This window comes from Pempheris klunzingeri, chromosome 5 (genome assembly GCF_042242105.1).
Source record: "Pempheris klunzingeri isolate RE-2024b chromosome 5, fPemKlu1.hap1, whole genome shotgun sequence".
Classification (NCBI taxonomy): domain Eukaryota; kingdom Metazoa; phylum Chordata; class Actinopteri; order Acropomatiformes; family Pempheridae; genus Pempheris; species Pempheris klunzingeri.
In genome coordinates, this window is record NC_092016.1 from 4,891,628 (window position 1) to 4,904,781 (window position 13,154).

Genomic DNA, 13,154 nt, shown 5'->3' on the forward strand with positions numbered 1-13,154 from the left:
GTACAAAACAGAGACCATGCTGGCAATGGAGGAACAGCCAGAAAGAAAAAGTTGGTAATTTGTTGAATTAATCGCAGCTTCGGGTGAAATAATATATGCCGAATTTTGACATATGGTCCAAGAAGTTGTGAAAGTGTTTAATATGTGCTCTGCGTGACATGCATCGTTGCCGAAACGCGAACAAACATTGCGATGGGACTTTTTTTAAATGGAATACGGCGCAAATCAGTGCTGAGTGTATGCCAGTGGTTTATTATGTCGGTGAATCAGTTACTGACATATGACACCACGAAGGGAGGCAACTTTTGAACTCAACAGGTCCTGAAAATGTAGTTATCAACCACAGCTAATCTAATTTTAATTTTTTTTAAAAAAAGAATTAACTTCACCAATACTTTGAAAACCCGCTTCCTCCCACCGGCGGTGTCTGTTTCCACTTTCCTCTCCAACAAACCGGGACATTTTTTTTTTTTTCTGGTCGTGGTCATATGATGTGACTGTAAGGAAGGAGGAACACGCCTGTCAGAGAGGAACCTCTCGCTTTTGTCCCCACAGAAACAACAGAAAGTCTCCAAAGCTGCAGAAAGAGGAACGCGTTTCTCTCCAGGAGGAAAGTCAGCAGCGGAGCAGGGTGATGTCAACCCCGGAACCGAAACTCCACAGCACACTGACAGCTCCCCATGTCGTTATATCTACATTGTAGCCAATGTAATATGATGTAACAGAGCTGATATTAATGGCATGAGTGGCTGCAGTGGTGCTGGTTTCCTCCCAGGCTACTGTAGCAATGCTGCAGCAGTGTGGCCGCTTTCATCGGCTTCCTGAAGGGCTCCACACTGACTGACTGACTCACTGACTCACTGACTGGTTGAACTAAATGCACATCAGCTGGAAAACAGCGTTTTAAAGGCCATGGCGAACCAGGAGGAATTGGAAGAAAGGCTGAAGAAACTTCTGGTGAGGCTGAACACGCCGCAAGAGGACAGACAACTGTGCACCCTGATTCAGATCATCCAGGATCTACTTTTCCTTGCGCACACCGACAATGGTAGGAAACGCATGTCTTCCTGTATGTGCATCATGCTGGAGTTGATCATAAACAGGCTCAGTTTCCTTTGGCCATGTTGCTTTACTTAAGAGCAGCAGAGAGGGAGAGAGAGAGAAGAAGTCAGATAAGAAGTGCTCCTTTGTTAGTCCCAAACTTACCTGAAAGTAAAGATGTATTATCAGCAACATGCATCTACCTAATAACCCCCCATTGTTTGACTATGATATATGTATAAGCATCTCTCTAATGGTATGGTAGTTTAAGCTCTAACCTTGCATCATGTTTTATAAACTCATTATTATTATTATTATCTCCAAAGCACCAGTAATTATAGCTGTAAGATTAATGAAAAGGAGACAAAAGTACAGTATTTTCCTCTCAAGTGGAGAGGAGCTGATGCAAAAAGCTGCAGAAATAATGGAAATACTTCAAAAAGTACCACAAAAACACTTTATTAAACGTACTTAGTCATTGCACTTTCCACCACAGCTTCAGGGTGAGTCAGGGTTTTATTTAGTTACTGTTTTGTTTGGTCCTGACAGAGTTTTACCTGCTGGTTTGGGTTTCTTCTTCACAGATGCCAACACATGGTTGTATTTGATAGATGCAGATAAAGAAATGACTCACACACGGATGTGTGCTTAAGTTTGGTAATGCTGGTTTGATCAAACAGAGTCCAAAATCTGGTCATTGATATTAAAATGGTACACTTTTTTAATGATATTAGTGTATTTTTATGTGATTTAAATCTTGCAGTTGGGGCTGAAACATTAAATTGACTGACAGAAAAAAGACATCTGACATCTGACTAACCGTTTAAATGATTTTTCAGGCAAAAATGCCAGGAATTCTTCAAGTCTAGCCTCTCAGCTGTTAGGATTGTCTGATTTTCTTCGTCATATGTGATGATAAATTGAATATCTTAAGGTTTCATGCTGTGTTATGGGTTTATCCTCATCATTATTTCTCACTCGTCAGTTAGATTTTACATAATTTTACCTCCCACTGTGTTCCATCACTGCTCTGATTGAGCTCTGCTCTTTTCAACAATCTTTGCAAATGAATAAATGACAAGTACACTGCTGGTATCCAAATAAGCCTTTCTATTAAAAGCTCTTAAAAATAGAAATGAGCGATAAAGACCGTGGCCTTTCCTTCAAAGTTAACTCGTCACATTGTGTCCTCTTATTTGTTGCAGCGGCAGAACTGTTTGAAGACAAAAATGTCCACGTCCCCCTCACGGTGGTGCTGTCATCCTACATCAGCAGCCGAGGAGTCCAGCAGGTACTGCGAGACATCAGAAACCTCACCAACCTTTGATTGTGTGTTTTATTTTTCCCTCTGAATCATCTGGCGGCTTTAAACACATCTTAATCTAATGACAAATGTCCCAGCATTCATTTTCAAGTTGCTGAAGGGACACAGAACAGTTTTCCATTTAAAACTAGACACACAGGTGTTGACGTGTGTGCAACAGCATCACCTGCTAAGACAGTCTCTATTCTGTGTGCTGCATCTGAAAAGTCACCCATAGCTGACATGCCTATGCCTGATCTGGCATGCGTATGGTGTCTCATGACTGCCGTGTACTGCGACTTATCAGAGATGAGATTGCAGCATGACACAAAGCAAAAGTCAGAGGGCTGAAGGGCTCTGTAAGCTTAGTGCTTTTGGTTCTGCTACATGTTAAAGTCCTCGGCTGGAAAAACTGCTCAAAGAAAATTCACATCACCAAAGCTTCTGCAGGTTCGGAGTGTGTGACGGTGTAATTCTCTTGCTGCAGGTTGGCTGGTCATTGTTGTGTCGGCTCATTGAAATATGTCCCAGTACGCTGGATGAGCTGACAAGACCTCTGCAGGCCGCCAAGGACTTCGAGGTACTGGGAGTGCACCAGTAAGTACAGACATACTTATTGGGTGCTGTAGCTGTGATGCACTAATATTACATGTACATGTTGCATATATATAAAGTACATATCTGTACAGTATATATATATATATGTATATATATATATATATATATAAACCTCTACCACACACTGGCGTGGCTGGAAGCCACATGCTGCACAAGAGAAGTGGAAGTAGCCCGCTGGTTTATGGTCTGCCGTTTTGAAGCCTTGAGTTTGGCATTTTGGCCGCCAGCTTCTTGGTTTTGAAACCAGGAGTGACATTCTTTCCCTGGAGACCCTTTCATCTGATAGGTTAGGTTTAGGTATGACCAGCCTCTGATTGGTAGGTACAGGAGCCCTGTACTAAAGCATGCCCTAATTTATCGTCTGTTTTATTCAAAATGGGGCCATAACTTACAAAATGAACATCATGCTGTGTTGAAGAAGACTTGAAACTAGTGTCTGAGAACATAAACCCATTAGGAAAATATTCACTGAGCTAATAAATCACATTTTCTCATAGACTTCCATACAGTTAGCCTTCTTTTTGGAGCCTTCAGATGTAGATTGGGATTAGAGCTAATTACCAAATGTTGGAATGCTCACACCTTAATTTAAGAAGGTTAACATTACACCGTTTAAACATCTGCATATTAGCATTGTCATTGTGAGCATCTTAACATAATTAAATCCTCAAAGCAGCACTGCTCTTCCTTCCTTGCATGTCTGTAAATGTTCCAGGTCCAATTTTCTAGTTTTCAGTTCCTGTTCATTGCACGTAAACAGCTTTGGTCACATTAGAGCATCACACAACATCAGTTTTACCTCCTGTTTTTTTCCCCAAGTGACTTTTTCAGTCCCTTTGTGTTGTTGTAACATTTTTTCCAAATCACCAAGTTGTTTGGTTTTGTTCAGTTCTTCATTTAAGCCATCTTTTTCCTTATTTATAGCACCTGTGTTTGTAATAGTGCTCACACAAAAATATTTTTTGACCAAATTATATGCAGGTCTGTAAGTCAGCATCTTGTTTAAAACTATTTTAAAATGTGCAGTATATTGACCAACCATTTCTTTTAGTCTCAGTCTTGAATCCCTGTTTCTTGGCTCTAGTTAAATGTTTTGCCTGTACTGATGTGTTCTCCAGGCAGATCCTGAAGGTCCTATCTCAGTACAGAACCGACTGCAGAGTGACTATGGTTGGACTCCGAGCCTTGGCTCTCCTGCTCAGATCAGGTACACGTCCACACAGGAGAGTTTGCTACGACACGTCTGCAAACTGCCTCCATTTGTCTGTGAAGGTACAATGTCAGGGGCTGCACTGCCAAGGATAACAGTCAAGCAAGCCAAAGACGTCCTGCTTCTGACTCTTGACGAGCATTTAAAGAAAGAAAACATTTAAATAACTTCAGAAAGAAAAATTCATGTCTGCAGTTGTTGAGAGATGTTATTATCACATTACAAACTGACCTTCATAGTTTGGAGAACATTATTTTATAGTTTATCACTGTGACAAAATTGCTGGTGCACATATTGTAATTTTAAAAAGATGAATTGATTCCTGGACCCTAAAAGTTTTCACTCCTTTAGCCAAATGTAATACTTCAGCGTTTCCCCAAACTCCTGTGAAACTGTTGGAACCATTTGACTTTCAAACGATGCATTTATTGGATGGGTGAAATCAATCACTGATCGGTGATATAGGCATTCAGATTGTCATTTGTGCTGGTCAGAATTCAACCTCACTGACGTATTTTCATGCTGGTTTAATTATGCAGATGTGATTCCTCTGCTGGTGCTGGAGGAAGAGGAGGATGTGTTTGGCCTGGTGGTGCAGGCGATGAAGACGTTTCCTGCCAGTGAGGAGCTGCAGCTCCAAGGCTGTGGAGCTCTGCAGTTCCTCCTGGAGAGAGGTGAGCAGACTCTGACTTCCTATGCACTAGTTCAAAGAGTAATATGGATTTCCTGTGACAGGTATGGCTGAGTCTCTCCTATAGCTGTGTGTTTAAAATGTCTCTGGCTCTCTGTCACATTTTAGAGTGAACAGTGACACTTGTCTTACCTTGATTCCAACAAATATACTGTATAATACTACAGTCTATAGTTCTGTGGCTTTAATGCTCATTATAAGGAGCAAAGCTTTTGTTATTTGTCTCTATGAGTCAAAACATATAAAGTCTGGCCTGAGTGTTTCACCACGCCTACAGTTAGCATGTTAATATACAACAACTACTGAAGGTATAACTTTTAGTGCATTACCATGTGTTTGTATATCAATATTAATGGGGTTGCCTTCTACTATTAAAGTAATCAGCAATTGTTTTGAAAAAAAATCCAAAATTGTGTGATTCCTGCTTCTTAAACGTGAATATTTTCTGTTTTCTTCACTCATCTATGACAGTAAACTGAAAATCTTTGGGTTGTGGATAAAAAAGACATTTGAGGATGACATGTTGGGCTTTAGGAAACACTGATTGACACTTTTCATCGTTTTCTGACTTTTTATAGACGAAACAACTAATGGATTAATCCTAGTAATCAGCACTGAAAGTAACCGTTAGCTGCAGAGTATAACTTTGCATTTTACTTAGCTTTGCATTAACATTTTCCTATAGACCCGTCTTTGTGTACGGTAGCTGAATATCTTCGTGTGTCTGTGTTTCCAGTAAGTGAGGACCACCTTGTGGAGTTTGTGGAGGACCAGGATCATGTTGTAGTTCTGGCGGCTCTCCAGAGGTTCCCAGACAACCCCGAGCTGCTCCTGCAGGCCATGAAGGTGCTGCTCCCGCTGGCTCGTACTGGTGAGACCTCATTGCACCTCAGTGTTGTTTATAGGGTAAAACAGGCAAAGAAAAGAAGTGGGGTGTTAACTCAGATTGATTGATTGATTGGTTGATCTCTCAACAGTGCTGAGCAACATCTGCAAAGGAAGTTTAGTCTGAACCTCAGTGTGATGGAGAGGTGTAGGAATGTCTGCTATCTTTCTACTGATGCAACGGTTGATGAGTTACACCACATGTACAGTACAGTAGTGCATATTGATCACGAAGGAAGCACATTAAACACCAACCCTGTTCGCTATTTATTTGACACAGTCTATTTCGAGCCTCACCACCAGGCCATTATGTCACTGTAGCAGTTTTTAAACAGAAATCAGATTACACCTCATACAGCGGTTATCACGTAAGATGTTGTGCTGCTGCGTCCGAACAACTGTGTGTGGGACAGAAGAGCGGTGTTAAAAACGGGCAAATCTTCATGGGAATTCCCTCATGGTGAGGAACACAGCAAGGCTTTGATTCAGTACTTCTAAGTATTTACAAGTCATTTAATAGATAATTGGATTGGAGTCTTCCAATATTTCCATGAAAACACATTTTAAATGTTGGAACAGCAAATACAATTAGCAGAATGCAGAGAGGCCCTTCATTCTAGTATTATTGCTAGGATTACAGTTTTGTGCTCTTTGGAAATGATGGTGATATAACATACCGCCAGCATTCGGGGTTCACTCACACACAATCATGGAGTATTTTCCATGTAACATGTGAAACATTTGTCACTGAATCCATCTCACAGCATTCAAAAAAATAGAATTGAACATCTGGAAACATTGTGAATTACTAACACTGGCTTGTAAGGCTGATGCTATAGTATTTGAGTGTTTGATATTGATCAAATAATGGTATTTTAGCCTCTATTTGTTAGCTTTAACACATAGTATTACCAAGTATTTAGAAGATTATTTCCATTTGGTCATTATAGACCAAAATATGCCCAGAGTAGGAGGTTTTAAAGTCATAAAATGTTGTCGGCTACCATTCTCACTGATAGAAATGTATCTAGAATAGATGTTTTTTAGCTCTTGCAGTGCACCTTGCAGATAGAGGCCTGATCACTCACCACTATGTTTGTGACTGCAGGGGATCGTCTATTCTGGTACCTGAAACTGTTCTGGTGGTACAGTGTTTAATGCTTTATATTATGTCTTAGGTTTTCCATCTGTACTAAAAGCTTGTTCATGATGATAACTAACAGTTTCAGTGAAAAACACAGGACAAATATATTTAATGATGTTACTTTTCCTTCAAGAAAAGCAAGATGAAGGTGAAAAAAAAACTGAGACGTTGCCATACATTGAAATTCTAATTAGCTGGCTGATTTCTGCATGGAAAGTGGAGCTGGACATATAGTTTCATTCATTTTTTCCACTTTTTATCTGTGTTTTTCACAGATGTACGATTTATCACGGTCAGAGGGGGATTCCAGGCTATTAAGCTATTTTATTTGTGAGGGAATTTTTCTGACCTCCTTCTTGTTCTGCTTTTATTGGCTGTTTTTCTTGTGCTGTCAATTGCGAATTTATGAATTATTTTTTGGTTTAGGATGCCAGAGTTGACTAATCTGTCCGCAAATCAGTACCTACCATAATCATGCTATTCATGTTATTCTCTTAATACAACTAAAGACTGATTCTTATTTCACATAATGTGCTTTTTCACTCAGTGTAGTATAATACTGCAGTGCCAATCATCAAATCCAACATAAAGGTTGTGATTTGAAATGTAGAAAGCAGAGATAACATCACTCTTAAACAGCTGTTTTGAGTTTATACATTTTTCTCCTCCAGCCAGTAACGTGGAGATATTGATGTCGGGAGCTGCTCGCTGCTACAGCGTGATCATCGCCGCCATGGACGCCTTCCCCGAGGTGGAGGAGTTGCAGGAGACGGCGTGCTGCCTGTTCAAAAGGTTTACATCAGGTCAGATCCAGGGGTCAAGATGACTGGTTTTTAATCATTTCATACACCATTTAACACCCCCCCTCCTCCAATAACACAGATTTTCACTTGGTATCATCAGAATCAGAATCAGAATCAGAATTACTTTAATAATCCTTAGGGGGAAATTGCTTTTTGTTACACACAGCTCCAAAAGAATAAGAATAAGAATAAGAATACACTTCAAACACAAAGTAAAATATAAATATATAATAGTATGAATAAATAAAAATTATTACAAATTATTACACAGAGGTAAATTACTGCACCAGGTGAGTCCAGAGTCTTATAATAATAATAATAACAATAATACCACTACTAATAATACTACTAATAAAACTATATAACACCATGCACAATCATAGTAAGGCGCTGTACTATATAATACCAATAATACTACTACCACTACTGCTACTACCAACAATAATATATAACAACATGTACACTCAGAGTGAGAAGATGTATTATATAATACCAATAATACTACTACCACCACCAACAATAACACATAACAACAAGTTGCTCATTGTAAGATGTGAGACACTGCACGGAAAATTATCTGAACACGTCTTCTTTGTGAGATATTGCAAATTTCTGTAGTCTCACTGGAGCCAATGTAAATGTATTGTAGTTAACACTTAAAAACTCTTCTGTTCAGTAGTTTCTCCACATTTGTTGACAGACGGTGGTGATAACGCTGCTTGTGAAATGAATGAATCCTCACTATCAGTACAGCCGTGTTTGGATTGGCAGGGTTCATCCTGATAACCTCATGTGTGTGCCAGGCGATAGATAAATATTGAAGTGCGATTCTTTGTCTTTGTCTTGTAGAGAGTTACTACAACATCCTGGTACTGAACGGCGTCCAGAGGGTCGCTGTCAGAGCCTGTCAGAGCTTCCCCGACAACGCCAAGCTGCAAGCCGCCGCTCTCTCCTGCCTGGCTGATCTCAGTGAGCACACACACTCGCACATGCTATATTTAACTTATTTATTTATGTCCACACAGATGGATTAGTGATGGGGACAGCAGAACAATGCCTTGACACTTGACTGAGTGTTTTATATAAAAAAGATGAATTGTGTTAGTGTGCAAAACATCCTCTCTTCATACTGCGGTGACTAATTTTAAATCAGCAGTCATGTGTAACCAGCTTAAGTCTTTAAGGATGCTAAATATAAACAAGAATCGCTGACAGCTGTTTTCAGGCTGTGCAATAGACAGGGTGTCTGTACTGTAGGCCTTAAAAAAGTGTTTTTTCTCTAGCCTGCTGTGTACAGTAGCATTAGTTATAATTTTGAGTGTATGTGTGAGCTGTCAGTCAGCACCATCAGACCTGTAGCAAACACCTAAAGTAGATAAGGAGCTCGACTTATTATGGTCAAAAACATGAATTGACTTTCATTAGTTCATTATTTTAATTTGTTAATCATATTTTCTGGTACTTATCTTGGTTCAGGTCTCACAAATTGGTTAATTATATTGGCAGGAATAATAGGAATAATAATATACACCCTGAAAGTACGGATAAGGTCAATAAATTCATGTACATAATAAATAGTCGTATGCTCTGATTGTCCGTACTGGTTTTCTGTCATTCTTTGACTACTAGTGTGACATAAAAAAGTATTATATTGCATTTTATGTATGAGGTATTTAAAAAAGTCTTAGATTTAATTTGGTGACCAGTGCAGGAACCCTGAATTGAAGCCAGGTTGTAAAGGTTATAAAGGTTATGAGTGAATTAGCTGAATGAATAAGAAAGTCTTCCTCCAGGCTTAAATTGAAAGTTGTAGCTCACCATCAAAACACACGCTGCTCTTCTTCTTTAAACCCAATTGTGCGAAATTGAATGTCTTTCAAATAGTCATTTTTGATACGATCTCTGGGATTCACCAGGATATGAAATGTTCAAATTGAGTCTGGTTTTCACGTGTTTATTGTTTATTGATGCAGGGCTTCTACACTTTCCTTCAACTGTAGCACTGTACCCTTTTGCCTAAATGATATGCCAGTGGTTTTGTAAGAGTGCTGCAAACAGATACTGGACAGTACAACTAAGTCAGAGGCAGATTATTTTAGAGTTTGACCTATTTGTGTAGCCTTTCCTGTGGTCTTTAACCCAAAACATTGGACTTGTTTCCTGAATATTTAGCCCAATTAGAAATAATGCTAAAAATAATAATGATGATGCACTTTATTTGTACAGCACTTTTCAAAAGAAAGTTGTGGGGATAAACAGAATAAAAAACAATTTTAGGAATCAGAACAGACACTTAACGAGATAAAAGAATGAAATACACAATATTAAAGAAAAGAACAATAGCAGTAATAAAGAGAGAAACAGTGGTTGCATCATTAATAAAAGGCTTAAACTAAACGAAACACTAGATTTTGACTTTTTTGGGACAAAAAAAAAAGTAAGCTGTATTAGCTATGATGTGATGACAAGACACAGAAAACACAAAGATCAGAAGACCTCATACAGCTGATGAATATAATGTGGTCACACCTTGTGGAGTCCATTCATTAAAACATTCTGTCTCCGTCTGTCAGCTGCAACCATCGTGCAGTACAAAGCGGTGGCCGAGCAGGGGCTGGAGGAAGGGGAGGAGGAGGAGAACAGGGGTAAGGAGGAGGTGGAGGACATGGGCCTGGGCTGGATGGAGGCCTGCTGCATGGCACTGGAGCTCCACGCTGCTGAGCCAGCCGTTCAGGTCAGTCCCACTTCTCAAATGAATATTTAACATGAAATCAAAGTTTCTGACTTGTGTTGAATCGTTTCCGTTGCCCCAGGAAGCTGCGAGCTGGGCCGTTCACAATCTGTTAGTGCACGGAGCTGGAGTGAAGCATTCAGAAGAGGAGCAGGATGAGAGGTACACGCTTAAATAATGACATAAGACAGATGTTTTAACGCTGTTTGGCATCTGTCATATGCCAGTTTGTGAAAAGATAAAACATCTGTAGACAAAGAAATGATAAAGTATCTGTTTTCTCTTGTAGAATGAGGAATTGTCAGTGTAATTGAGTGTGTTAGATTTATTTCAGTGTCTGATGAGAGAATCTAATGACATTTGTTGGATATTACCTTGTTGCTTTCAGGACTCCTGTTCACAGGCAGCTAATGGTGGCCATGCTGCTCCACTCCTCCTCTCCCAGTGTGTTTGAAGCTGCTACCAGTGCCATCGCCACACTCATCACACACAACAGTGAGTCTGCACCCTTACACCTTGCAGCGGCTGTAATCCATGTACATGTAAATACTTGGCTTGGACAGCTAATGTGCGCTCGGCTCTGATTGCAGGTAAAATGCGGTCTCTGCTGCTGTCCAGCGGCCTCCACGTCAACCTGGTGGAGATGATGAAGAGACATTCGACCTCAGCTGAAGTTTCCATCAGCGCCTGCAAGCTGCTCAACCTGCTCTTCCAGGGAAGGTGGGCACAAACACTGTTTCTGTACTCTGATATGTTTGATGTTTTTAGGAGATATAAAAGGAAAAAGAAGATTTGTGTACAGGGGCTTTTCAAACATGTGAAAATATCAATTAATGAACACTGACACTCATTTGGGAGTGAAACCTCTCTCTGTGTATCTGCAGGACAGCCAGCCTAGATGAGTTGAACATGGCCATGAATCAGATCCTCAGCACCATGAAGGTCCACAACTTCCAGCCAGAGGTTCAGCTGGAGGCTCTGCAGGCCAGTCTGGTGTTCCTCTGCCCAGGTACGCTCACGTGTGCTTTCTCCAACATTTAAGTGCTTTGTGGTGACTTTCCAATAAGCATCACAGCATCAGCCGTGTAGCACAAAAACCATTTGCATTTATTACCTACAGATATTTACAAAAGTCCAGTTGCGTCCAGGTAGAACATAAGAAGTCTCACAGTCAGGTAGCTTAACTCAAGTAGAGCCGCCATCTGAAGACGACAGGCTCAAGATCAGAAAACCCTCCTGGCATGAATCACACCTGATTGCTTTACCCTTCCTGCATACATGCATAAATACACACAAAGGCAAACCTCTAACTTGGTCTTCCTGTCATGTTTGCACACGGCCCAGAGGTGACCTGCACATAAAATGCTGGTTAGACCTTTTTGTTGGTGAAGTACAAGTTGTTTTGGTGACTATTATTTGTGTATTTCTGCTCGTGCTCAATACCAAGTTTGTTTCTCCAGAAAACAACGGACATGTGATCATTATTTTCTATCATTAACACTGAAGCAAATGACAAAGTTGGGGACTAAATGGTGAAGAAAGAGGAACATGTAGCAGTTAAAGAAACAGTTGTTTTTCTCAGAGCGGAAAGGAAGGTGGACATTATAGAAGAATATTATAGAATATTACAGAAGCCAAGTTGCCAAAAAAATCAGTTAAAAATCAGATAAAGATGCATTAAATTGCATTTGAATCACTCAGATCTGTCCTGGGATTTTATGATTTCGGCTACTTTTCTGGAAAGTCGAGAACACAAGCGTCCACGTACAGCATGTGGTCTTGTGTGAGTAATAATGCATCACAGGCAATTTGTTGTGCCCACAGTAAGACCAACGTCCCGAACGCAGACAGACACACTTGATTTTCTGATGCTCACTCAGATTATGATTTCTCCAGCTGCGTGGTGAAGTGACCATATAGTTTCTTTATTCAGCGTAGGAATGTGAAGCTTGTTTTGTTATCTGATTTCTATCCATAGTAGGTTACAGTGTGCACTCCTCTGCCCCCTCTGCACTTGTAACACTCCTAATTAGATTAGTGATTGATAACAGAGTGCTTGTGTCTTTGTGTTTATGCTTGCTCGCCTCCTTGGTGTGTATGAATTCCCAGACAGGAGTTTGAGGGAGCACGGCGTCTCGGTCGCAGATCCTGACATGGCCGACGTGTCGCTGAAGGTCCTGAAAAACCAGTGTGTGGTGGAAGGAGCTCACACCCTCTACCTGGAGGTTCTCAACAGGGTATGAAGACACTGACCAAACCCAAAATACCCCTCTGATTCTCTCCATGATATAATATAGGCTTGATTTAATGATATCACAAAAATCAAAAAGAATACGGGAGGATAGAGCTTGCTGGGATTTTGTTTTGCACATTAAAGAGCAGCAGTGTACAAAGTATATATAGTTCTCATTCAGTGAATAAATTAAACAACAGTTCTTCCATTCATCGTAGAAATTATACAGAACATTGGAAAGATGTAATTACATTTCAAAAAAGAATTTGCCAGTTGACTTCTTTCCCTCATGTGGTTGTTGGTATCCTTATGCCCGAGGGCAGAAATAGGAAACAGGGACAACCATCTACAGCTTTAACTTTTGTCATATAAAGGGTTTTGGTTCAATAAAAAAATTCTAAAAATAAAATATTAGCAGTTTCATTTCAATTTCATTGGTGTAACACTCAGTTCTAAATAGGTCTGTTTCAATTCCCAGAAAAAAATTCCCCAAAC

The 13,154-nt window shown here is 40.1% G+C and overlaps 1 protein-coding gene across 1 annotated transcript in view; it reads left to right on the top strand.

The window, feature by feature from the left end:
* The first annotated feature begins 912 nt into the window (after positions 1-912).
* Positions 913-13,154, top strand: part of lrrk2 (leucine-rich repeat kinase 2) — a 32,755-nt gene continuing 20,513 nt past the window's right edge. The window contains exons 1-14 of the mRNA XM_070830619.1: positions 913-1,048; positions 2,247-2,332; positions 2,832-2,941; positions 4,081-4,169; positions 4,712-4,846; positions 5,600-5,734; positions 7,564-7,695; positions 8,545-8,664; positions 10,269-10,429; positions 10,509-10,588; positions 10,815-10,921; positions 11,017-11,146; positions 11,311-11,435; positions 12,536-12,663. Of these exons, the coding sequence (XP_070686720.1) occupies positions 913-1,048; positions 2,247-2,332; positions 2,832-2,941; positions 4,081-4,169; positions 4,712-4,846; positions 5,600-5,734; positions 7,564-7,695; positions 8,545-8,664; positions 10,269-10,429; positions 10,509-10,588; positions 10,815-10,921; positions 11,017-11,146; positions 11,311-11,435; positions 12,536-12,663 (1,674 nt within the window). The remainder of the gene's footprint in view (positions 1,049-2,246; positions 2,333-2,831; positions 2,942-4,080; positions 4,170-4,711; positions 4,847-5,599; positions 5,735-7,563; positions 7,696-8,544; positions 8,665-10,268; positions 10,430-10,508; positions 10,589-10,814; positions 10,922-11,016; positions 11,147-11,310; positions 11,436-12,535; positions 12,664-13,154) is intronic.